The sequence below is a fragment of the Lynx rufus genome, unplaced genomic scaffold, assembly GCF_022079265.1.
Source record: "Lynx rufus isolate CCGP_SWC_20201006 ecotype Redwood Valley unplaced genomic scaffold, mLynRuf1.p SCAF_5, whole genome shotgun sequence".
Classification (NCBI taxonomy): Eukaryota; Metazoa; Chordata; class Mammalia; order Carnivora; family Felidae; genus Lynx; species Lynx rufus.
In genome coordinates this window covers 81,963,773-81,988,477 of record NW_025814867.1, presented here as the reverse complement: position 1 = coordinate 81,988,477, position 24,705 = coordinate 81,963,773, and the positions used below count along the sequence as shown (strand labels likewise).

Below are 24,705 nucleotides of genomic sequence, written 5' to 3'. Positions count from 1 at the left end.
ATTTGGCAATGTCTGGAGACATTTTTTGGTATTTAAAAATCGGTGGGAGAGGGTTGCATTAAATGGGCCATAAACCAGGGTTGAAGCCAGGGTGACAACAGATGTGGGTAGAGGCAAAGGAAGCAACTAAACATCCTACCAAGCACAGGAAAGCCCCCTTACAATTAGGGAATTCTCTAACCCCAAATCTTAGTAATACCAAGATTGAGAAACTCTGGTTTAAAGTAATAAATCTGATATTGCCCTTTGCAACTTCTACATAAGAGAAAACAATATTGTACATGTTGGTCCCCCCGAATTTTAGAGCCAACATTTACAGCAACTGGGAATACTATTGAGACCCTTTAATTAAGTGACTTAGAGGCTTCACATTTTTAGTGTAGCCTTGTACAAGAGGGGGTTCCACAGTTAGGTCCGTATTGTATTGCCAGCTGCCCTGCCACTTGGAACACACCCACGTGGCTCAGCTCTGCTTCTCTCCCTGGCCTAGCACTTGCTTTCATTCTAAGCCATAGACATTTTAGCAATAGCTCTTGATATTACCATGGTGATGAGTCCCCAACTCTTTCTGTTCATCCAACCACAACACAAACAAAAGAAGAACCTACATAATATACTAATGGGCAAGGATAGACCAGTGCAATGGCTTATTGGTGCAATGAAGTTGAGGAGGTTCTAGCATCCCGACTGGATGCCTTGGGGCAGAGAGGGAAATAATAGAAACTGCGAGTGAGTGCAGGGGCGTTAGCCCTCTATGGGGTAGACTAAAGATGCAAGAGATGAGATGGAGGCAACAGAGAATCTCCTTGCCCTTCCAAATCACTATGGACTGTTTTAAGGTGCAGTGACTCCCTGATGTCAGTCTAGATTTATCCAGCAGGGCTCAGCAATTAAACACATGTTTTCAGGTGAAACTATAGCAAGCACAGAAACACATCACCCTGTGTTTGGTTTCCTTTTTTCCATGCCTTGCTTTTCTTTTTCATCTTGTGATTCTTTGTGCTGTAGGGGAGGCAAAATGGTACCTCTAACCCTCTCAGGGTTTTTGACTGTGACTGAGATGTAATCAGCATAGACAGATTAATAGGAGAAAAGCAAAAAATGTATTTGACATAAGTTTTGCATGACAGACAGCCCTCATAAGTAAATGAAGACTCAAAGAAGCAGTTAGATTTGAGTGCTTATCTACACTGAATTGGGCAAAGAGTGGTAAATTGTGAAAATATGACAACACAGATGGGCTTGGGCTTAGGGTAGTTAATTGGGTAGAGAAGTGATCAGAAAGATAAGTGTTAGTTTAACAAGGTTTGTTTTTATAGATTTATCTCAGTGATAAGAATGTTTGTTTTCTCCTGATATCCAAAGGATATCTTCCATTCAGGGTTTTGTCTCCTGCTTTCAGGTAGGAGGAGGAGTCACAGCATCCCTCTTGCACCTGTTGTTTTTCAAGTGTCTTTTAGCTCTAAATAATCCTTATGTCAAAATGGAATATCATGAAGTGGCATATTCTGCCACCCTTTAGTAACCTCCAGTAAAGCATCAGCATGTAATTTTGTCTCAGGGTTTCTTTTTGAAAACTTGAGCTAAAACACAGTGTATTAGAAATATGGATGGCGTGTGGTACCTGGGTGGCTTTGTCTTTTGAGCGTTTGACCTTTGATCTCAACTCAGGTCATGATCTCACAGTTCATGAGATCAAGCCTGAATCGAGCTCTGTGCTAAGCATGGAGCCTGGTTGTGATTCTCTCTCTCCCTCTCTCTCTGCCCCTCCCCTGCTCATGCTCACTCACTCTCTCTCCAAATAAAGAAATAAACTTAAAAAAAAAAAGCATGGAGGACATATGGAACTGTAGTCAGTGAGGGGACTGTAGAAGTAGGTTGAGGCCAGTCCATGGAGCACCTTCAAAGTCAAGCGAAGGATTCAAAGGAAGCTCAGGTTCCAAGAATTTAATTCTGTATTCACACAGAGTGGTAGGAACAGAATTCTGCATCAGTAAAGTGACTTAGTGCCTGTCCAGGCATTCATTAGCTAATTAAACTGAGGAGCAGAGATAGCTGATTCTTTCTAGTCACGTAATTCCTAGGAATCTCTCCTTCGTTTAATTATGTGGGGTGCACTCTGCTCCCTGTCAGCAGCCCATCCCTCATGTGCTGAGGAGGAAAGGTCTTCCAGAGGTGAACCAGAGCTTCTTTAGGGAATTAGTTAATAGGAAATCTGCAGCAACCTCAAGCATGAAAATTTCCCCTCCTTACCAGAGGAGACCAGTGCTCAAGCAGCTGAAGAACCCCCAGGCACACCTTCTGTATTATTATCAATATTTCTGTGATGCTTTGGGCAATTTCTGAAGCTAATATGGAAACTGGTTGCTGTTGATATTTCTGACTTAAGTTTTTTGGGGGTAAAACAAGAATAGATGTAAACTAACAAAATACATGACAAATAGATAGTTTGCAAAATGTAAAATGTGCTAGGGTTCCATCATCATTACGTCTAATTTACAAACAGTGAAATCAGTGAGTAGGTTAATTTTATCTCTGAAGTTAACTTGTACTCTTTATGTTTGGAAAGCATTGTAGTTCTTTTTCTTACAAGGTAAGTGAGGGAAAAGATAAATGAGATAAACATACCGTATGTTTGGCAAATTTCTATATTGAGGTTAAAAAGAAGTGTGAAATATTATATTCACATTGTGTCAGTGGTTTTCTTAACTTTATTTCTGCTGAGGTATACCTTGAGACAAGGTTTCAAATGCAAGTAGTTTATTGGGGCAGATTTATCAGAAGATATCTGGTGAGGATACCATACCCAGTGAGGCTGGGAAGAAAGAAAACCAAAACAGTATGGTATCAAACAAGTTACCACTGTGGGCAACTAGAGAATAATAATGGGAGAAGGGCAGAGAGAGAGGGAGACACAGAATCCAAAGCAGGCTCCAGGTTCTGAACTGTCAGCACAGAGCCCAACATGGGGCTCAAACCCATGAGCCGTGAGATCATGATGTGAGCTGAAGTTGGATGTTTAACCAACTGAGCCACCCAGGCACCCCTAGATTTCCTTTTAAAGCCATCAGTCATGTCTTTCTTCTTCAATACATCCTTTTCCAGTGAAGGATCTGGTACCAACCTGCATCTAAACAAGTGTGTGCATCCTAGTCTATGTCTTGCTACAGTGAAAATTAGAACTATAATGGCTTGGATGTGAGTCTAGGTCATGTACATAATACTCCATAGGCAACTGCTCACTGAAGTACTGAGAGGTATCATCAGCCTGAAGTACTAAAAAGAATGCTGGATGTGGAAAAAGAAAAAGAAATTGGGACTCGCCAATTGTCATGACATTCATGAGTAGTGCATCATAGATTGAATTTAGGTATTATGAATCTTATTGATGGGCCCTTTCCATTATGGAACACAGCTTCTTGAATGACTGTATCCCTCATATCACTTAGCTCACTGACAGTAATAATATTTGGGATAAACAGGTACTTGGTTATTAACTGTGAGGTTTGTTTGTTTGCTTGTTTATTTTTAAGGAATGTGTTCCTAGATACTACTATCCAAATCTTGTCTTAAATTCTTCCCTCTTAAATTCCAGGGAATGGATATCTGTTCAAGGGATGTAAGTTGTGCCTGATGGAGGTATCTTATACTAAAACTATCTATGGAGCTGAATCTCAGCAGCCAGCAAATTGATTGTTTCTGTGTCCTCTGATTTCCAAGGACTCTTTTTTCCTCTCAACCCACACCTCTTCACAAAGCTCCTAGTAGTGGCAATAAATCTGAGTTCATCCTGTTATAGTAGTTAATGGACTTAAGAACAACTGAGCTGAAAAGTCATACCCAGGCAGGAGTTACAAATTACACAAGTCAGGATAAAAGCTTCATAAATATTGACTCCACCTAATGGTTTGTGTCAGAGGAAGAAATCTCATTATGATAATAGCATCTTCTCCCTAAAGCACTGCTCTATGGACTGAAGTTCTGTAAATGTATTAATATCACCAAGAATTTAGTTAATAAAAGTGAATTGTTCAATATCTATCTTCATTCATTATTTAATGTATTAATAACATTGAAGGTTTCTCAGAGTGAAATCTTGAAATATATTGTGGTGAGAAATGAAAGGAAATTTGTGGAGGGTAAGGTAGCATTGTGAATCATCCAGGACTGAGCAAAATGGATTATGCAAAGCCAAGGATGTTTGAATTACTTTGTTGTTTTCCATTCAAATGTTCAGGCCATCAGCTAGAATGAGACAAATTCTCCTGCTGGTTTGACTAAGGTTTATGTAAATTCATAAATATGTTTGGCCACCCAAAATGACTTGCTGGAATTCACCTAAAAAAAGAGGAGATGGCTCAATCCAGGAGAGAAAGGTTATATATTGTGGGTAAGCAGGAAGTCACTACTATAAATGAAAGAAAAGGAAGTGATACACTCGAATGCACACAAAAAATAGATTTACTGAGGAAAAAGAGTAGTCATTCTGAGTTAAAGCAGTGACTTTTTCATAATTTATCAATGGATTTTTTGTGAGATCTATTATCATGCTAGATACTATGTTGGGTGTGCAAATATACAAAAATCATCTTGAATTACCTTTTTTTTTCTTAAAAAAATAATGATGGTTATACATGCTATAAATAGAGAACTATAGGTTATGAGAAAGTGTTCAGCAGAATATTGCCACAGAATATTCAAGGGGAAGAGATCACGGATGTAATTAACCTCAACATTTTACATGAGAGCCTGAAGCCCAGAGCTTGGAAGTACCAATGTTACATTGAGAGGCAGAAGGTGTCAACTTTTTTTTTTTTAACTAGGTGACCAAAGAACATTTTGCCTGGCTAGATGTCAATGTAAATATTTCCTTATATGCATTATTATGATAATGTTTTCTTAAAATTAATTTTCTTGGTAGAGACTATTTAAATTAGGATAATCAATGGTGGAATTACTATTCCTTTTAATCAGCATTTGCAATGCATTTGCATTTGCAATCACAAACTGTGTTCCAGGACCCATGCTAAATATTTCCATCTATTTTTTTTCATTTAACCCCTACCACAAGCTAGAAGGTATATGTTACAAGGAGCAATAAAGGAATTATTATCCCGATGCTCAAGCAACTCAGATTTAGAGAGAGACTCTAGACACACAGACCTACTTAGTAACAAACAGAATGCAATAAGTGACATAATGCAAGTTATATTATGCTTTCAGTATACAGAAGAAGAAGCAATTAATTCTGCCCTAAGAAGATGGAGGAATTCTTAATTGGAAAATATAATCTTGGGCCTCCGACTTTTTCTTTTTTAATGAGTTTCCCAAGTAGAATAATGAAGGATAAGTATCTTCTAGACAATGGGAATTGTGTGAACAAAAGAATGGTCTTTTGAAAGTATTCTCCTATCTCCACTACATAGTGAGGCAAGCTCTAACCAGCTCTCAGAGTATGAGAAAGGAGAAAGCTGAAATCAGGGACAGCGAGGAGCAAACAGGAAACCCAAGATTAGTTCCTAACAAGAGTAAAGTCAGGAACGTGGCCAAACACAGATGTATACCTTTATGAGTTAGATGCTACTAAGGGACAAACCTTCAATCTGCAGTTCAAATCCAAGAGTCACACACAAGGAGAAAAGGCACAGAAGATACATTTGAAGAGATTCTCCTAGAAAAATCTTCTTTTTTCCCATCCTCCTCTGGAATAGCCTTGATTCAGATCTTAAATGAATCTTCAGGATGCCTGACAGTTTCCTTTTCTGACATCTCTTGGCTTCAACTCTGTTCTTTCTCATAGATATTGACTTTCTTTCTCAAGCATAGCAAGCATCATTACTTCATTGCATGACCTATACAAACATTGAGGTGTTCACATATGAGTTAACTTGCCTATTAAATCAAAGTCATGTTTGGTTCCCCTTCACCTCACTTGCTCAATGCCACCTACTTCCTCTATTTGGGAGAAAAACAACAACAACAAAAGTATGACAGTCTTTGCCCTCTTTTGCCCTCTTTTCCTCTGAGCACTGAGACTCTGATTTTGGAAATCTCAGCCCTGCCTTGTTTTGGAAACATTTTGTCCTTCCATCTTCCTTGAAATGTTCTGTGTCTAGAATAGTCAGGAGCCTTCTTTCCTTTAGTAGGTTGATTTGAAGTAGTCAAACTAATGGGAGGCACCCAAGCACAAACAGAACTACAAACGGACTCTTATTCTACTTACTTATTCATTTGTTTAATCATTAGATATTTTTCTGGGGATTTTTATGTACCCAGACCTCTTGTGGTTGCTGAGGATATGGTTATGAACATGGCAATAAGGACAGACTGCACAAAAACATACATAGTAATTTTTTTAGAGTTGAAACATGGCCTAGTCAGGAAATATACAGTGAAAGGCCAAGACAGGCAGAACTACCTAGTGGGGAAAAATCAGAGAGATTTTTCTGAGGAAGTGACAATTTTAACTGAGGCTTAAAATGGAGTGTGTGTGTGTATGTGTGTGTGTGTATGTAAGTGGGGAGAAGGAAGTGTGCCTCCCTGAAGGTACAAAGTCCTTGTAGCAAAAGTAGCTTGACATTTCTGAAGAACTAAAAGATCATAGTGGCTGAACTATGGTAAGGGAAAGATGAGTCTGGACAAATTGAAGGTGTAAGTAAAGGCAGATAATGCAGGACTTTATAGACTATGTCATGACATTCAATTTTTATCCTAAGTGTAACAAAAAAGGGTTGAAAGGTTTTAAGTATGAATATTACAGACTGGTATTTGCATTTCCAAAGATTAAAAGCTTTGTGGGAAATGGATTAAAGGGGAGCAAGAGTGGTACAAGAAGACTTAGTATTAATGGTATTTTAGTAGTGTAGGAATGAGATGATAGCTTCCTAGTCTAGGGAGGTGCCAATAAAGACAGATATGGAAAGATATGAAAAATACTTAAGTGGTTTAATGACAGAATTTTGCAATTTGCTGAAAAAGATGGGGAGGAAGGGAGAGCAATGGGGTTCTTGAATGAATAACTGGGTAAACGCCATGCTGCTTAGTTAGTGAACATTAGAAGAGACATGAAACGTTGGAGTGAAAATGAGGGGTTTGCTTTTGGACATGGTTGAGAACCTTGTAAAAAATCCAGGTATGGTACTCAAAAGAGAGGTAAGGAGAGAGGTATACATTTTGGAGTCACGGGCATGTAGGTAGTGATTAAAGTTATGCATTTCATAGAAGAGATTGAAGCATGATAAGGAAAGAGAATCTAGAACAAAACCCTGACAAAGTTCATCTTTCAAAAGTCACAGGAGGAAGAAATGTTAAAAGAAACTGAAAAGGAATGACTAGCAAAGAGAAAACCAGGGAGTTTTTCAATGAGAAGGCTGTGGTCAACCAAGAAGATTCTGAAAAAGATACATAGGGAGAGGAGATCCAGAAACGGCTCTTGGGTTTGGCAGCAATGATGTTCTTGGAAAGGGCGATTTCGTGGAGCTGGGAACAGGAAGGTAGAGGCAAGATTGAAACAGGCTGAAGTAAATATGTGGGAAAGAACCAGAGGAAGGAAATTATTTCCAGAAGTTTGGCCTTGATGGAGAGAGACACTAGGGATTACTAGGGAAGTAGTTGGAAGTTGTGAATAGTCTAGTAAAATTTATTTGTTGTTAAGATAAGAGAGAGAAAGGTTTGTTTAAATGATAGTGGCCAATGGACCACTTTACAACTGATAAACCATCTTTACAACTACCATCTCCATGGTAGCTGAAGGAAGAAGGTGAGGTTAGAGACGTTTGTCATAGCCCAGGACCCCTGATGGCCAAGGAGTCTACCTTTTAAACTGAGGCCCAAACCCTTTTCTTGACAGTTGCTTCCTCTGGTCTCAATTCTAAGAGTCTGGTTTCCTACTGCTTTCATTTATAGGCTTAGAGAATCTTTTTTCTTACACTGGATTTTTTAATCCAGTTTTTTCTCTTTCTATTTCCATAGACTGTGTTTTATATGATTTCTTGCCCAGTGATTTATCTCACTTACATTTTTGAATGATGTTTTGTTTTGCATCATGTGCTACAAGGAAAGAACCATATATTTGACCCTTGATTTTAAGTCCTCAGTCTGACCAGAATCTAGTCCCCTATTTACTTCTACTCAGACACCTTCCATGCTTTTCAACAGTTATCAAAAGTGCTACTTAAAAACATTAAGCTCCCATATCACAGTGTATCTATGTCTGGAAATTTCTACTGCCTTGCCTGTCTATTGGTTTAAAGCCCTTTCTGGATGTTACTTCTTGCTGGTGTTCAATGTTAGGTGTGTATGTTTTATTACTATTACTTTCCCCTGGATTCTGCCAGAGATGTCTCTATATCTCATGGTTCTTCTTAATAAAGAAGTGACAAAATCTCAATGTTTTATTTCTATATTAAAAGATAAATAATCACATTTAACAGCTTGGGGATATTACTGCAAACCTATGGAAATAAAATGGTGTATATGGGGCGCCTGAGGGGTTCAGTCAGTTGGGCGTCTGACTTTGGCTCAGGTCATGATCTCATGGCTCATGGGTTTGAGCCCCACGTTGGGCTCTGTGCTGGCAGCTCGGAGCCTGGAACCTGCTTTAGATTCTGTGTCTCCTTCTCTCTCTGCCCCTCTCCTGCTTGTACTCTGTCTTTCTATCTCTCTCAAAAATAAATAATAAACATTAAAAAAAATTTTTAAAGGTGTATAAAGGAATACTATGAACAATTATATGCCAAAAATTAGATTATCTACATGAAATGGACAAATTCCTAGGAAGACACAAACTACCAAAATAAAATCAAGAAGTAGAATAGACCTATACAAATAAGATTGAATTAGTACTTCAATAACTTCCCACAAATAAAAGGCAAAAACCAAATGATTTCGCTGTTAAATTCTACAAAACATTTAAAGGAGAATAAATACCAATCCTTACAAACTCTTCAAAAAATAAAAGAGGAGAGAATCAGTTCATTCTATGATGCCAGTATTATCCTGATACCAAAGCTAGACAATGAAATAACAAGAAAATTACAGAAAAATATAAATACAGATGCAAAAGCTTTCAATAAAATACTAGCAAACTGAATCTAGTAACATTTACTAAGGATCATACACCAAATGGGATTTATCCCAGAAATACAAGGTTTATTTAACTTATAAGTCAATCAGTGCAATACATCATGCATAAAGGACAAAATCACATGATCATCTCAATAAATGAGGAAAAAAAATTGACAAAATCCAATACCCTTTTATAATAAAAATATTCAACAAGCTAGGAATTGAAGGAATTTCCTTAATCTTGCATCCTCCCTCAGATCAGGAACAAGGTAAGTAGGTCTACTCTCACCATTACTACTAAACATTGCTCTGGAGGCTATAGCCAGAATGATTGACACAAAAAAGAAATAAAAGCAACCTAGAGTGGACAGGAGAGAATAAAACTATATTTATGGATGACATGATCTTCTGTATAGAAAATGCTAAGGAATCTTAAAAAAAAACAAAAACAAAAACAAACAAAAGGTTAGAGCTAATAAATGAAGTCAGGAAGGTTTCAAGAAACAAGATCAACGTACAAAAATCAATTGTATTTTCATACCCTGGCAATGAACAATGTGAAAGTTAAATTAAGAAAACAATTCCATTTATTATAGCATCAAGAAGAGAAAACATTTAGGAGTAAATTGAACAAAATTACTGTAAGACGTGTTCCCTGAAAACTACAAGACAGCTTTGAAAGACATGAAAGACCTCAACAGAGAGACCATATGGAAGACTTAATATTTTAAAAATGGTGAAATTTCTCAAATTGATCCACCAATTCAATGTAATTCTTATCAAAATCCCAATTGCCCTTTTTACAGAAATTGGCAAGCTAATTCTAAAATTTATGTGAAAATGAAAGAGGTCCAGAAAAAGGACACAGTTGGAAATCTCACACTTCTTCATTTCGAAACTTACTACAAAGCTACATTAAACAAGCTAATATGTGGGGGCACCTGGCTGACTCAGTTGGTTAAAGCATGCAACTCTTGATCTCAGGGTTGTAAGTTTGAGCCCCACGTTGGGTGTAGAGATTATTTAAAAATAAAATCTAACCAAAAAAAAAGATAGTATGGTGGTGATTTAAGGTTAGAAAAACCGATCAATAGAATAGAATTGAGAGACGATAAATAAAACCACATATCAACAAATGGTGCTGGGACAACTAGGTATCTATATATAAAAGAATAAAGTTGAACCCCTATCTCATACCATATACAAAATTTAAAGCAAAATGGGGTCAAAGGCCTACATTTAAAAATTTTTTTTTCAACGTTTTTTATTTATTTTTGGGACAGAGAGAGACAGAGCATGAACGGGGGAGGGGCAGAGAGAGAGGGAGACACAGAATCGGAAACAGGCTCCAGGCTCCGAGCCATCAGCCCAGAGCCCAACGCGGGGCTCGAACTCAAGGCTTGAGATCGTGACCTGGCTGAAGTCGGACGCTTAACTGACTGCGCCACCCAGGCACCCCAAAGGCCTACATTTTAGAGCTAAAACCATAAAACTCTAAAAGAAAACATGGGCATGAGTCTTCATGACTTTGGATTAGGCCACATTTTCTTAAATATACTAAAAATACACACACGTGCACACACACACACACACACATGCACACAGAAAAAATAAACAAACTGGGCTTTATCCAAATAAAAACTGTGCTTCAAAGGACATTATCAAGAAAGTGAAAAAACAATCCACAGAAAGAGGAAATATATTTGCAAATTATATATTGGATAAGGGACTGACATCCACAACATAAAGAACTCTTACTATATAATCCTAAGTAATTTATTATAATAAGAATAATATATTAATAATGGTAATAAGTTAATAATAATATTGTAATAAAAAGACAACACAATTTTAAAAGTTGCCAAGGTATTTGAATAAACATTTCTACTTTATTCTGAAAAAAATAAAGACTTTCTGAACTCTTTAAATGAAAAAAAAATCCATGCACACTCTTTCCAGAATGCCAGAGCCTCTACTTTTGCCTTCTCCTTTTTGTCTGCTGCTTTTTTTCCACTCATTTAACTTCGTGTTAAAAATTCTACTAAGAGGGGCTCCTGGGTGGCATAGTCGGTTAAGCATATGACTTTGACTCAGGTCATGATCTACAGTTCATGGGTTCAAGTTCTGTGTCAGTCTCTGTGCTGACAGCTCGGAGCCTGGAGCCTTCTTCAGATTCTGTGTCTCCCTCACTCTCTGCCCCTCCCTTGCTTGAGCTCTGTCTCTCTCTGTTTCTCAAAAATAAATAAAAGTTAAAAAAAAAGAAAACATTAAAAAAATTCTACTAAGAAATCACAGGGTCAGAGGGAAGTCTAAATAAAATTGCTTAAATTTTTTACTTACTGGAAAAAAAAGCCCAATTGTTTAATAGAGTCAGAAAGTAATTATTCAAATGTGTTTGAGTCACCATATGGACCTTGATTATCTGTGCTTTTCCTGTCACTCATTATGAGAAATAGTTAAGATGTAAATGATTCTTAGAGTTATCTATAAATTATAATATAATTCGACAATGTCTTCACTGACAGAATTGAAATGTTATTTAGAAGCTATAACTGAAATACAGACTAATTGATCAAAATAAAATTGCTCTTGAAAATTTGAAGCAAAGTGCTGTAAGTGTCCCTTAAAATTGGGATCTCTCTTATTGGAACAACCGATCATTTTACATTTCTGTTTTCCTAATTGAGGACAAGAGACAATGTGGGTTAAGAGTGGGGCTCTGCAGTGGATTTAGGTTTCCTTTTGGCTCCGTAACTTTTCCTTTGTTGTAAAAGGTGAAAAATCAAAACAACTTTATAATTTTTGAGGGACTGATATAGGAATTAAATAAGATACTATATGTGAAATGTTTAGAATAGGGCCTGTCATGGGGTGATTACTCAGTAAGTGGCAACAATAACCTTGTTATGTATTATTATTGTGTATATACTAACAGCTCCAGAAACAAATAATCTAACTTCATTTATTTGTTTAATACAATCACTAGTGAAAATTTGTTTTTATTTGAACAATTAATTAGATTATACACTATATATATATATATATAATCAAGAAAAAAAATTAGTAAAATATTTTGGTCTTTGTGAGCTTTTTCCCCAAAGTAGATGGAAGGGTCATGGATAAGGCACTTATTTTTCATCACTTTGCCAACATCAGCTAAAATATGACAGAAGATTCAGGAGATTGCCTTGGATTTCCCGAAACAAATGTTTGTAGAACAAAAGTAATGCATAACATTTTGTTTAGAAATGAGTCATCAGTACCTAACCTTATCAGAGAAGGCAGTTAATTTGCCTCTTTTAAGTAGGCAAACCCCATAGGAATTGGGGTTCCTTGACCTGCTGTTTAACATCAAAATTTTTAAAAATCCAAAAATTTTATTTACATTTAAAAACATTTTTTTAAATTAAGGAACCATGAACTGAACATGTCTTTAATATTGACTCATATTTAACTTGCCATTTCATTTGTTATTTATTGTCAGGTCTTCATTTTGGATTATGAAATTTATTATCAATATATTATATAGGAATGATCAGGTTTATTATCAGTATATTGTATATTTTTTTACTCTTTTCTTTTTTTAAAAAAATATTTATTTATTTATTTTTGGAGAGAGAGAGAGAGAGAGAGAGAGAGGCAGGGAGAGAAGGAAACAGAGAATCCCAAGCAGGCTCCACACTGTCAGCACAGAGCTTGATGGGCTTGAACCCATGAACCATGAGATCATGACCTGAACTGAAACCAAGAGTCGGATGCTTAACTGACTGAGCCTCGCAGGTGCCTCTTTATTCTTTTCTGTAATAATTTCTTGCAATTATACTATTTTTCATCATAGTTGTATATTTTTTTGTCCATTAAGTAATACTGATTTTATGTTTTCTATACTGATGTACTTTTTTTTTTTTAATTAGAGCTTAAAAAGCTAATCCAAATAACCTAGTAAATAAATAATGGTAAATGGCATCAAGGTATATTTGAATGACAGGTTTTGAAACACTATGGTATGAAAAACTTTAAGGATCAAGTTTCAAAGACATTGTTCTTGAATTTTTAGGCTAAAGAGAGAATAGAAACTTAAGGAGCTGCAAGTATTGTATTCTGTCAGTTAGCTTTATACCTAGATATAAAGTTTAAGAGCATTATCCAATTTTGCCTTTAAATCTCCATATATTTCAGTTGCTCTTTACTCACAAATTAAATATGTTTTCACTTATTTTTCCTTTGAATCACTCCAATATTTGCAAATCAGGACAGAAACATCTATGACCATAACTGCTCTCAAAGTAGTCACAATTTAATAGTGGAGGCAGACACAAAACACGTAACTGTAATGAAATGAAGAATGGATTTCGAGTGATGATAGATATCTAAGCAGTCTTATGAAAGTCCAAAGGAGGTAAAAACAAAACAAAACAAAACAAACAAAACAAACAAAAAACCAAAATCTATGTCTGAAAGCAAAAGAGAGAGACAGACCCAAAAGACTGAATAGAGCTGGTGGCATTTGATCGGATACTTAAGGAATGAACAGGTAAAATGGCAGTGGAATGAAGGAGTGCAGGTAGATAGAAATTTGTCAGCAAACTCTGAAGTGAGGAAGTGCCAGGTGTGTTCAGGGATTGAAAACTTACTGTGACTGGTGCCCAGACATATAGTGGAAATGAGCCTGTGAAAGAAAAACAAGGCTGAATATCAAACTAAGTAGTTGAGACTTTATTTAGGGAATTTATTAAGGCAATGGGTTAGTGAAAAGATGGGCCATTGCCCTTCTTTCACATCATCTCATGCTGCCATTTGTGCACATGGAACAGAGTCAGTTTTAGAGCTAATGCATCTAGAGTTCTCCTGACAGAAGAAGTAAGTGTCAAGGCCAGAGGTCATTAGCACATCTTTGGAGCCATAAAACTGGAATTGTGGATGTACTGAAAGACTTCGACTTAAAAAGAAAACCATTACAATTAAAGCAAGTATTAAAGAGTGTAATTGACGGGACATTTGCCAACTTTGAATTAATTAGATTTAGCTTTAATCTTTAGAAGTGCTGGTTGCAGCAAAATGAAACCATCCTTCTTTAGTGCAGTAAGACATTAATGTTCCCATTATGATTCATTTCCAATTTGAGCTCTTCCCAACTCAAATCTATTTGGTTGGTTAAAAATGAAGTGATGGTTGCAAATAACATGGGCTATCAGGGAGACCTGGGGTGGGGGGGGGGGGGAAGGAGGGGTAGGGGGGCTCTAATTTGGTCAAATGAAAGGCATTGTTCCCATTTGATTGTTATGAAAATTGAACCAACAGGTTCAATTGCCAATTTTCGCTCTATGCTTGTGCCTGTGTCTGAAGTGCGTGGGCATGCATAGGAATGCCTGCTTTTAGTGAAATGGGCAGGTATGAGATATATCGATTGGGTTCTTCCTGTCATTGACTGAGTAGCAAACCTGTCACTTCTCCAAGTAGTGAATCATGTTGACAGAATGCATTACATTTTATAAGTTTTTTTCTTTGTCCAGATCATCTGTAGTTGAAGCACACTTGCCACCTTTTAAAAGTGATCTCTGCAGCATTCCAGAGCCACTGAAGTATTCATCTTGACCTGGATAGTCAGTTTCTCTGCTAGCACAAAGAAGATTTTTTTAACATGAACAAGATCCTTTCAACCACTCTTTGCTTTGGGCTCCTAACTTTGTTATCTGTAATGATATTTTTCGAATTGGTGCATGGACGGCCATATCTTACCCAAGGTATGTACACATGAATCTAAAATCCTACAGATGGGTAAATAATCCTTATCTTTCTGTTTGCATTGCCTTGATTTCTCTGCCATTATCAAAATAATATGTTAAGGCATTAGTATTATTAATCATCAAACATCTTTTCAGAAGTTGCTGTTTTAAATTACATGTAATCCGTGATGCTGTTCTTCTCAAGTAAATTAATTTTAACCAACATTGTACTAAATTTATTTTGACTACACCTAATTTTTTATCTAATCATGGGGCACCTTTTTTCTCACTTCTGTTCTATGACCAAAGATAGTGAATGTGTAAGTAGTAATACAATCAATTACCTAATATGTACATATTTTATTTTATTTTTTAATATGTGCATATTTTAAAGTGTATCTGGGGAAAGCAAAATAATATTTTTAACCTATGAGATTATAAGTAAGTTACTAATGAAAGGAGAATGACTTAGATAAAAACACATTAGGATGGAAATTTGTGTTTGCAGAGATTTGGAAATAATAATGCATGGGGAAATCTACATAGTATTTTCAGGAAGACAATGCTAAATCCACATTATGCATTGACTGTATTTATCAGATTTCTAACATAGAGTACTTACATTAAATGAAATAATTTAATCTATGACATCTAAAATTTGTACCATGAGAAAGTTGGAGAAAATAAATTTTTGCTCTTGTAATATTGTAACTTGTATTGACCTTTCTTTAAAATTTTCAATGCATTTTGTACTGGAAATAGCTCTTCATCTGAGAATCAGTAGGGCTAAATGTAATGCCGATTTATTAGGCAAACAACCTCCTTGAAACTTTTATATATTTCTTTATGTTTGGAAAATAGTAATTTAAAATAGTGCTCTCTAATTTTCCTTCCAGCTTGAAATTTTGAGGTTATCTATCGTCTAACTGAACTCCTTGCTGGGAAGGAAAGAGCCTTTAACTTTGTCTTACATAGGGGAACCAAAACAGGATAGAATACATTTTATTTACATGATACTTGGTTGAGAAGAGGGATCAAGTTTCTCCCTTTGGGATCAAATTCAATTTTACTAGACCATGTTGCTTCCAATGTGGTTTTAAAAGTCAATGAGAGAGCAGTTCTTTTGGCAGTGAAAATAAAATTGCACAAATCCTTGTTATTTATTTATTGGGATTTTCCCATGAAAAATAAGTTGTCTTAGAGACCTAGATATAAGGTTGGGAATCAAAAGAGTCTGGATTTTATCCATAGCTCACATTTAGTCTTTGGCCAATCAAAATCATTGCACATGATAGGCATCCTTTGTTCTTCCTGTGAAATGATGGTATTTTCAATGTTCTTAACACAATGTAAATGAGGAAAAATGAGACCATTCACTGAGGACTTTGCAAAATTAGGATGTTGGTGGTAAATGTAACTTCTGATTTCATGTGGATGTGGAATACAGAAAAATCAAACTCTAAAGTATTTTGCTAGGTTAAAGCTAAATAACACCTCTGACCCCAGAATACCACACAGTGATATGCATATATCACTGGCAGCATATTGGAAAGGTTTTTCTCTCTGGTACTCCCTTGGATTTATTTTATTGTATATAAACAGAGAAGATTACGTTACTAGTAGGGTTATTTTCTGATCTAAATTGTCTATGATTAGAGTCTCTCTCCATATACACGTATTTCAAAGCAGCCAAAGGTTTGACTTATGTCCTTGAACACATTGTTCAAATAAGCATTTTGGGGGGTTACCATCCCGCTCTTTCTGTGTTAGACAATGTCCAAGACAAATGACACAATCTGCCAGCTGTCATTTGGTTGGAGCTATAGAAATGCATGGTTCAATGGATAAACCTGACATGGGGCAAACTACCTACCACAAAATGATGAAGAGTGAATATCAAGACCAAGAATACTGGAAAATTTATTAATTGTTTTGTATTTTATCATTTTGGGGATTTCCAGATTTCTTTCTGGTAAAATTTCTTGTCTATATGTAGTGAGAAGCTTCAAATTTGAGTGAAAAGTGAGGAGACAATGAAACCTTTAAGATTCAGTATCTTTAAAGGGTGCCTGGGTGGCTCAGTCGTTGAAGCACCCAACTTCGGGTCAGGTCTTGATCTCATGGTTCATGAGTTCCAGCCCTGCATTGGGCTCTGTGTTGACAGCTCTGAGCCTGGAGCCATTTTTGGATTCTGTGTCTCCCTCTCTCTTTGCCGTTCCCCCGCTCATGCTCTCTCTCTGTCTCTCAAAAATGAATAAATATTAAAAAAATTAAAAAAATTCAGTATCTTAAGTAGCAATGAACCAGTATTATCTGTGTATTTGCAAAAGCCTTCACTCTGTCATGTCTGGATAACTTTGTCATCCTTTGTGCTAAGGGTTCACCTACACTCAGGTATTTTTTATTCAAGCATTTCCCTTGTCATACTAACTTTTAGTTCAAAGACAAAAGCATATTAAAAGTATGTGTAATTGTTTTCTTTTAAAGCTGTATCTGTTTTAAAACTAAAAATGAAAAAAAGAAAAAAGACTTATTTTCAATTATATTTCTAAGACAATATCTTAACTTTAGAAATATAAAAATATTTTTAAAAAATTTCTTGAAAAAATTTTTTCTTCAGGGATTCCTGTAAACCATGGTTGTCTTTAAAGGTACTGACAAGAATTTCTGAGGAGAGTTATGCAAGTGTAACCACTGGAAACAAAAGTAGTAAAGAGAGGCAAATTGATTCAATTTCTTTTGTGAAAAATTTCCCACTTAAATATGCAGAAGTGGATTAGTAATTAAGTTCCTAAAAGCTTCAGCTCTACACTTTCCTTGTTACCTCCTCCTGGTTTTATACATTCTCTAAGTTTAAGGCAATGAATTGGTTTCTCTTATCACAGTTCTAAAATAAGTAGTCATTGTCATCTGGCTATAATATGTACCCTATTTCTTTTTCTAAGAAAACTATTTTAAAGATTGTAGATTGTAATTTAACATTTTGATGAACAACTGTAATAACAATGACGTTATTGCATGGTCACATCTTAAACTAAACTATCTCTGAGGGTCTTCATATAATTGATGTTAAACAAATTTCCATTGATACTGTATTAATGTTTTAATTAATCAGTAGAAAAAAATGTTACAGATAATTTCTATGTTTATGAAGTAAAGGAAATTGAAGAGCTGAGCATCCATAAACTATGTTTGGTCAGTGTAGAAATGATGCTGTCACCTGTCTCACGTCATCCATTTGCTTCCTCATCAAGTCTCTCTCATTCGTTTTATTAACCTCTTAATTGTTTGAGTTAATCAATTAACATTTTGTACACACAAGAAAGACAGATGATTAAACAGAATAATAGAGTTAAATTACGGGCCATTTCTGTAGCTAAAACCACAATATTCTCACTTCTAAACTTCAGACTCAATGAATCTAGCTTCTGTTCAAGCTGTCAGCTAGAATGAGGAGCTAGCAAATGGGGAGCATGATCCCACAGAAGTTCTGGATAGAAGTTTGGCTTTTCAGGCCACATCACAAAAGTTCATTTTGTTTGTAATATACTAGTTGTTACTTCAATTGCATTACTTGTTGGTAGATATCTTGTTGAGTCTTCATGTCTTATAGCTTGAGTAAAGGTTATTATCCTGATTTCTACTCCAGAATAAAAATATTTACAAAAAATTGGGTGATATTTTGCTTTTAATGTGTTGAAAGAGTTGAGCATCTGATCAATGAATGGGCTGGGAGGTAAATTGGCAAAGATGGAAAGATGTCAATATGGAGAAAGGACACTTCATATCACCTTTCCCATAAGATTTCCCTGACTGGCTTAAAGGCAATCTCCAGAACACAAAATGGCTCATATTTAAATGTGCATAGCACATAGAATCTTAAAATCAAATATTGTTTATTTTTTTCTTTAAAAAAATTTTGGGGCACCTGGGTGGCTCAGTTGGTTAAGGATCCAACTCGTGATCTCAGCTCAGGTCATGATCTCACGGTTTGTGAGTTCAAGCCCCCATCAGACTCTGCACTGACAGCATGGAGCCTGCTTGGGATTCTCTTTCTGTCTCTCTCTGCCCCTCCCCTGCCCTCTCTTTCTTCCTCTTTCTCTCAAAATAAATAAATAAACTTAAAAAAATAACTTTTATATTTTTCATATTAAACATAAGAGTAGAAAATTTCAACAACACAGATAAAAAATAAGAAATTTACCTGCGATTCTACTACCCAAATTTACCTACTACCCAAATTTAGCAGGTAAATTTTAGGGTGTCACCTTTCAGACATACTGTCTGTCCTCTTCTCTTTCCCTCTCTCATAATCTCTCTTTGCTCCTATACATTCAATGATTTTTGAAACAGCCCCTCTTTTTGGGTTACACACCTTTGTCCACAGCGCTTTTTTTGGTGGGTATATGCATTGATAGTTAGCTATAAAATGTATTTAATTAAAAGTGCTTTCGGTGACACAGATCGAAAATGGAGGCTTCATTACATTGGGATGATTATTACAGGAAATGCATTGTTTCCAGATAAAGAAGATGCAAACCACGAAGAACTATTGCTGGCTCTACTGAATAAAAATTTTGATTTCCAAAGACCTTCTAGCATTGGTAAGTTAGGAATTTATTCTGTCTTCTGACCTGTTCTTTCTCAATGTTAATTTGTAGTAAAGTAATAACTACTCCTTTTCATGCTGCACTGACAGCTTAAGTGTGTCTTATTATTTCATATTCATGATAAAGCAATGGAATTATTAAAAAATATTAAAATCCTATTTTCTTCAATTAGAGGGTCCTAATGGGATCAGTAACCATCTATTTACAAAATAGTTATCTTTAGTCATATTCTCATCTCTGCAACTCCTCACTCATACAGTTAATATTTTCTTTTACTAAATGCTTCAAATCTGTTCCCAGGTTTTCATTAGAAATTTCACAAATTAACTGCATTTTAATGGCAGTTAAGTTAGCACATTTGCAATGAAATTCTCTCCATGTGGGAAACAATTGGAGTAGAGACCACTGGGAAATTTAGGCACACCGACTGACATTTTTTTCTTTGAAGATCAGCAGAATCTAATTTACAATTATGCATTAGAGTTTTCTCCAAGAAATGACAAATACTGTCAGAAACTTAGCAAGTCTAGCCTAAGAGAAAATGTGAGAATATGTCAATGTGTTACACTCTCCAAAAACATCTGATCCTCTAAAAAAAAAAAAAAAATCTAGTCATGGGACAATGTGCTGACTATAACAACATCTTAATGAATACTTTAAAAATACAGGGTTTTAAAATTAGAAATAAGATATTCTCATTGAAGAAAATGTATGAAATTATAAAAAAGAAAAATTCATACTCAAACTGTAAAACCCAGAGAGAGCTAATATCAATATTCTGGGAATTTCTTTCATGAATGAATTGTATAGATGTTTGTGTCCCACCTTTTTTCACTTACCATTGTTTCATAAAATTTCCTCATGTTAGTAGAATAATTTACTTCTAAATAATAGTCCTTGTTAGAACTATGGTCTGTTTTAGAAAGCTTTGTGCTTATTACAAGAAATCAGGTATTTTCTCATGACATAACTGGTTGCAATTCAATATGTCAGGCATTGAGAAAATATTTGGGTCTTATATTAGGGATGGTGGGTGGTCTCAAATCTTATGGAAAAGACCTTTGCCTTCCACATAAGATCCTGAATGTGTGAATCGGGATGAATCTGTTATTTGCCATGAAAGTTTTCATGTAACGAATGTGTCTTGCAGATACAGAACTGACTGGCAAATTGGAAGAACTTAACCAGGTGAGAGTGTGAAATACTTACGTTTCAATTTTAATAATAATTAGAAGGCATTTATCTTTGGGCACAGTTTGAAAAATTATTGGTATGATACCGTAAATTTTTTTTATTCCTGCTAGAGAAAAAGTAAAGTAATTCATTAGGAAAAAAAATAGTCAAATTCCACTTGGGGAAAAAAAAAAACAAGAAAGAAAAGAAAACCAAAACAAAACTAAAGCTGAAATGATCTTGAGATAAAATCTGGATTCTCGTCCCAGCTTTCCAATTGTTATGAGACCAGAAACAAATTAAAATTCTCTGGATCTAAATATCCTCATCTATAAAATAGGAGGCTATACCTAGATTGGTGATTTTCAAAATGTATTATTATTTTTAAAAGTGGAAATATTTTTTCCCAAATAAATTGGATACGGTCTCATACCCAATTCATTCGGTTGCATACGAAGGTGGAGCTGTTCTGTTTAAAGCACCTGGTTGGGCGCCTGAAGGGTCACCTCTTTGAACCCGCTCTCAGCCTCCTGAGAGGGAGAGAGACCCTTAGCAGCCTTTTCCCCAACTCCTTGACATGCTGTAAAGAAAATGTGAAAATCACCAGATTCAATGATTTCAAAACTTTTTCACAAACATGCATGCAAATCCATTATTATGCAAACCATGTGGCTCTTTGGGAGAGAGAATTGTGTCCCATCATTCTAGGCGGGTCAGACATGGACACCCTCAGTAGCCAGGCTGAACTCTACTTTGGTAGAGTTAGATCTTCGGGGTGTAGACAATCAGAAAGCTTGCTAAAAATGAACATGGGTTGAATTCTGGGTAAAAACCCTAAGGCCTCAAAATACTTCTCCCTTCCTGCTGGAAAGGAGAAATATTTCAGGAAATCCAAACATTTACATAACTCTGTGGAGCTCCTTGAAAAGCATTGCTCATTATAGGTGACATGAAATCGAGTCCAGGAACACAGGCTGTGTTTCCAGGCTCCCCATTAATTAACACCCAGAGTGGACTTCCTTAACCATAAACCTGTTTTTTCCTCATGTCCTGTTGAGTCATGTACCTTTCTCAGTCAGTCTCTAAATACTAGTTTCCTTGTACTTTTCCTGTTTCTTTTTGTTTACTTTCTTCATTACTTTTTCTCCTTTTCAATTCCTTGTTTCTCCTTTCCCCCTTTCTTCTGTTTCTCCTACTTTTTTCCCTGTTTTATTCAAATACTTTCTCTTCTTCAACAGAAAATAGCATCATTCTAATTAAAGATGAATAATTTTTATGTTTGATTTTTAACAGCTGGAAAATCTAAAAAAGCAGCTTGCAGAGGCCAAAGATTCGGAGATATCCTATGCTATAGGTGGTCTATCTTCTTCCCATCCCAATAAGCGAGGTAAATTTTCATTTCAAATTTTTAAAATTGACATCTGAAAGATTAGTTTTGCAATTATTACTAAGAAGAAAGAGAGTAACTTGATATTTCTTAATCCTATGGTGGTGCTCAAGATCAAGGCTCATATCTTTATTTTTTATTTTACTTATTTTTTAAACAAATTTAATGTTTATTTATTTTTGAGAGAGGGAGAGAGAGAGAGAGAGAGAGAGAGAACAGGAGTGGGGGAAGGGGCCGAGAGAGAGGGAGACACAGACTCTAAAGCAGGCTCCAGGTTCTGAGCTGTCAGGACAGAGTCCTACACAGAACTTGAACCCATGAACTGTAGATCATGACCTGAGCTGAAGTTGGGTTCTTAACTAACTGAGACACCCAGGCGCCCCTATTTTATTTTATTTTATTTTATTTTATTTTATTTTTTAAGTTTATTTATTTTGAGAGAGGGAAAGCAAGAGTGGGGGAGGGGAAGAGAGAGAGGAGAGAGTGAGAATCCCAAATAGTCAAATTCCACTTGGGAAAAAAAAAAAAAAAACAAGAAAGAAAAGAAAACCAAACCAAAACTAAAGCTGAAATGATCTTGAGATAAAATCTGGATTCTCAGCACTAGCAGTGCAGAGCCTGATATGGGGCTCAAACTCACAGACGATGAGATCATGACCTAAGCCGAAGTCAGACACTTCTCCTACTGAGCCACCCAGGCACCTCTGAGGCTCATATTTTTTAAAAAGATTCCAGTGAAAACGTTCCCATATGAATGTATCTGAGTTCTGTGGTGTTTATAGCAGTGTGTCATATGTTCTAGGTTTAAGTAAAATAGGCCCTTATTGTTTAAAATTGTGACTTACCTTTGCTGTTTTGCTTAAACACTGGAGATAGGAGAATCACAAAAGGGAACAATCAAGTTTCAAGTTAATCCAGAATTTTGGAACATCTTTATTCAAGTCATTGCTCTAATGTTTGGTTCAAGGCTTGATTCAAGGATTTGGTTCAAGGATTTGTCTTTTGGAGCCCTCTTACTATTTATAATATTTCTTGGGAAATTCTTGTTTCTTGCTGAATTAGTTCTTATATTTGAAAAACTTGTATGTATGTTTTTCCATTCATAGAGTGATGTGAGCCTTCCTAAAACTTGTTTTATTTACACTTGTCTCTCTTCCCAGATTTGTCTTTAACTTGTACATAAACCTATGTCACAATTGCTACTAAGGGGGAAAAGGAGACACTGGTATTATTTAAACACTTAGCATATTATATTTTATATTTTCATATCTCAAAATATTGTGGTTAATACATAAGCACTAGAGCTACACTGCCTGGGTTCAAGTTAATATTGACATTTTCTACCTGCTTGAACTTGTGCAATTATCTAACTTCCTGTGCCTTATTTTCTTTGCCCCCAAATGCAAATTATAATCCTAAGTATCTTTATGAGATTGTTGGGAGGACTTGATGAGTAATATATGAAAGGAATTTAGAATAATGCCTAGCAAATAGTAAGTACTATGTAAACTTAACTTGTTTTTTATGGTTTTGATCAATGCTATGATTATTATTTTATTCTCTTCATAAACATCAGGTAGCTATTACTATGCCTATTTTATAGATGAGGAAATTACATCTCAGAGGCATTAAATTATATGCTGAAAATAATCCCCCTGCTAAGTTGACTCAGCCAGTGAACCTGAAGGAGATGGTAGTAGAACCTTCCGGAGTTTTAAGGACTTTGGCTTTTACTAGGTATCATGTGGGACATCACTGGAAAGTTTGAGCTCAAGAGTGATACGAGATAATTTTTAGTACAACCACTCTTGATGCTTTGTGGAGAACACACTGCAAAAGATGGGCAAAGGTAGAAGCAGAGAAAACTTTAATAAAAATAATTTAGTGGTAGCAGCTTGGATTAGGTTTGGCAATAGTGAATTGATAAGGAGGGGTCTTATTCTTTGGCTATATTTTCAGCAAAAAAGCCAACAAAATTCCTTGTAGGATTACACATAGGTTGTATTAAAAAATGACGGAAGGTGTCAAGAGTGACTCCAAAGATTTTGTTCCAAGCAACTAGGAAAAAGAGGGCAAATTCTACTTATTGAACCAGAGATAGCTGGAAGAGGAGAAAGTTTGGTAGTGTAGAGGGTTGAAATAGAGATTTGTTGGGCCTTCTCATAATTAGCGTAGCTTAGGCTATGATGTGTTACCAGTTTTAATCCAAATCTCAGAGGACTATCATATAATAAAGTCCAATATATGTAGTATAACCCTCTTTGATTTTCTGACTATATCATTTGAAAGGTTGTTATAGCTTGACTGCCTCTAATATTGCCAAGACATAGGAAAGGAATAGAGGACACATCCCAGGTCTAAACTGCCTCAGTTCAGAACTTGGTTCAGTGAGAAGTGTCACTTCTGAAGTCCACTGGCTAGAATTAGTCATGTGGGCTGCCACCAAAATACTGGCAAGATAGGCTGATACATTTTAGGAAGTACATATAATACCTGGGGACCACTGCCTCTACTACAGTCAGTCCTTTCATCTCTTCTTAACCACATAGACTATATTTATCCCATTCCCATTAGAGACAATCCCAGATCTCTTTCACTGACTGAACCCAGAACAAAGAACAGGCTTTCCAGGAGATACTTACTAGTCTTCATTAGATACAGTGTGGCTTCTTCCTCTTCATTCACAGACCTGTTGGCTAAAAGGACAATTCCAATAATTGGCAGAGGAACAGGGACAGGATAA

At 35.9% G+C, this 24,705-nt stretch overlaps 2 protein-coding genes across 3 annotated transcripts in view; one reads left to right on the top strand and one right to left on the bottom strand.

The window, feature by feature from the left end:
• CCDC50 (coiled-coil domain containing 50) overlaps window positions 1-5,711 on the bottom strand; it is an 81,987-nt gene extending 76,276 nt beyond the window's left edge. For both annotated transcript variants that reach the window (XM_047098803.1, XM_047098801.1), the window contains exon 1: window positions 5,597-5,711. In XM_047098803.1, the coding sequence (XP_046954759.1) occupies window positions 5,597-5,696 (100 nt within the window). In that variant the 5' untranslated portion in view covers window positions 5,697-5,711. The remainder of the gene's footprint in view (window positions 1-5,596) is intronic.
• An 8,996-nt stretch (window positions 5,712-14,707) lies between these two features.
• UTS2B (urotensin 2B) lies at window positions 14,708-24,705 on the top strand. Its single transcript, XM_047100426.1, has 5 exons — window positions 14,708-14,810; window positions 19,298-19,396; window positions 20,553-20,590; window positions 21,869-21,962; window positions 24,650-24,705. Exons 1-5 carry the CDS (start codon window positions 14,708-14,710, stop codon window positions 24,703-24,705), a joined length of 390 nt encoding a protein of 129 aa, XP_046956382.1.

Coding starts and splice junctions, on each gene's coding strand:
- UTS2B (XM_047100426.1), top strand. CDS start 14,708: ATGAACAAGATCCTTTCAACCACTCTTTGCTTTGGGCTCCTAACTTTG. Junction 19,397..20,552: donor CCAAAGACCTTCTAGCATTG/GTAAGTTAGGAA, acceptor TGTGTCTTGCAG/ATACAGAACTGACTGGCAAA. Junction 20,591..21,868: donor AATTGGAAGAACTTAACCAG/GTGAGAGTGTGA, acceptor GATTTTTAACAG/CTGGAAAATCTAAAAAAGCA.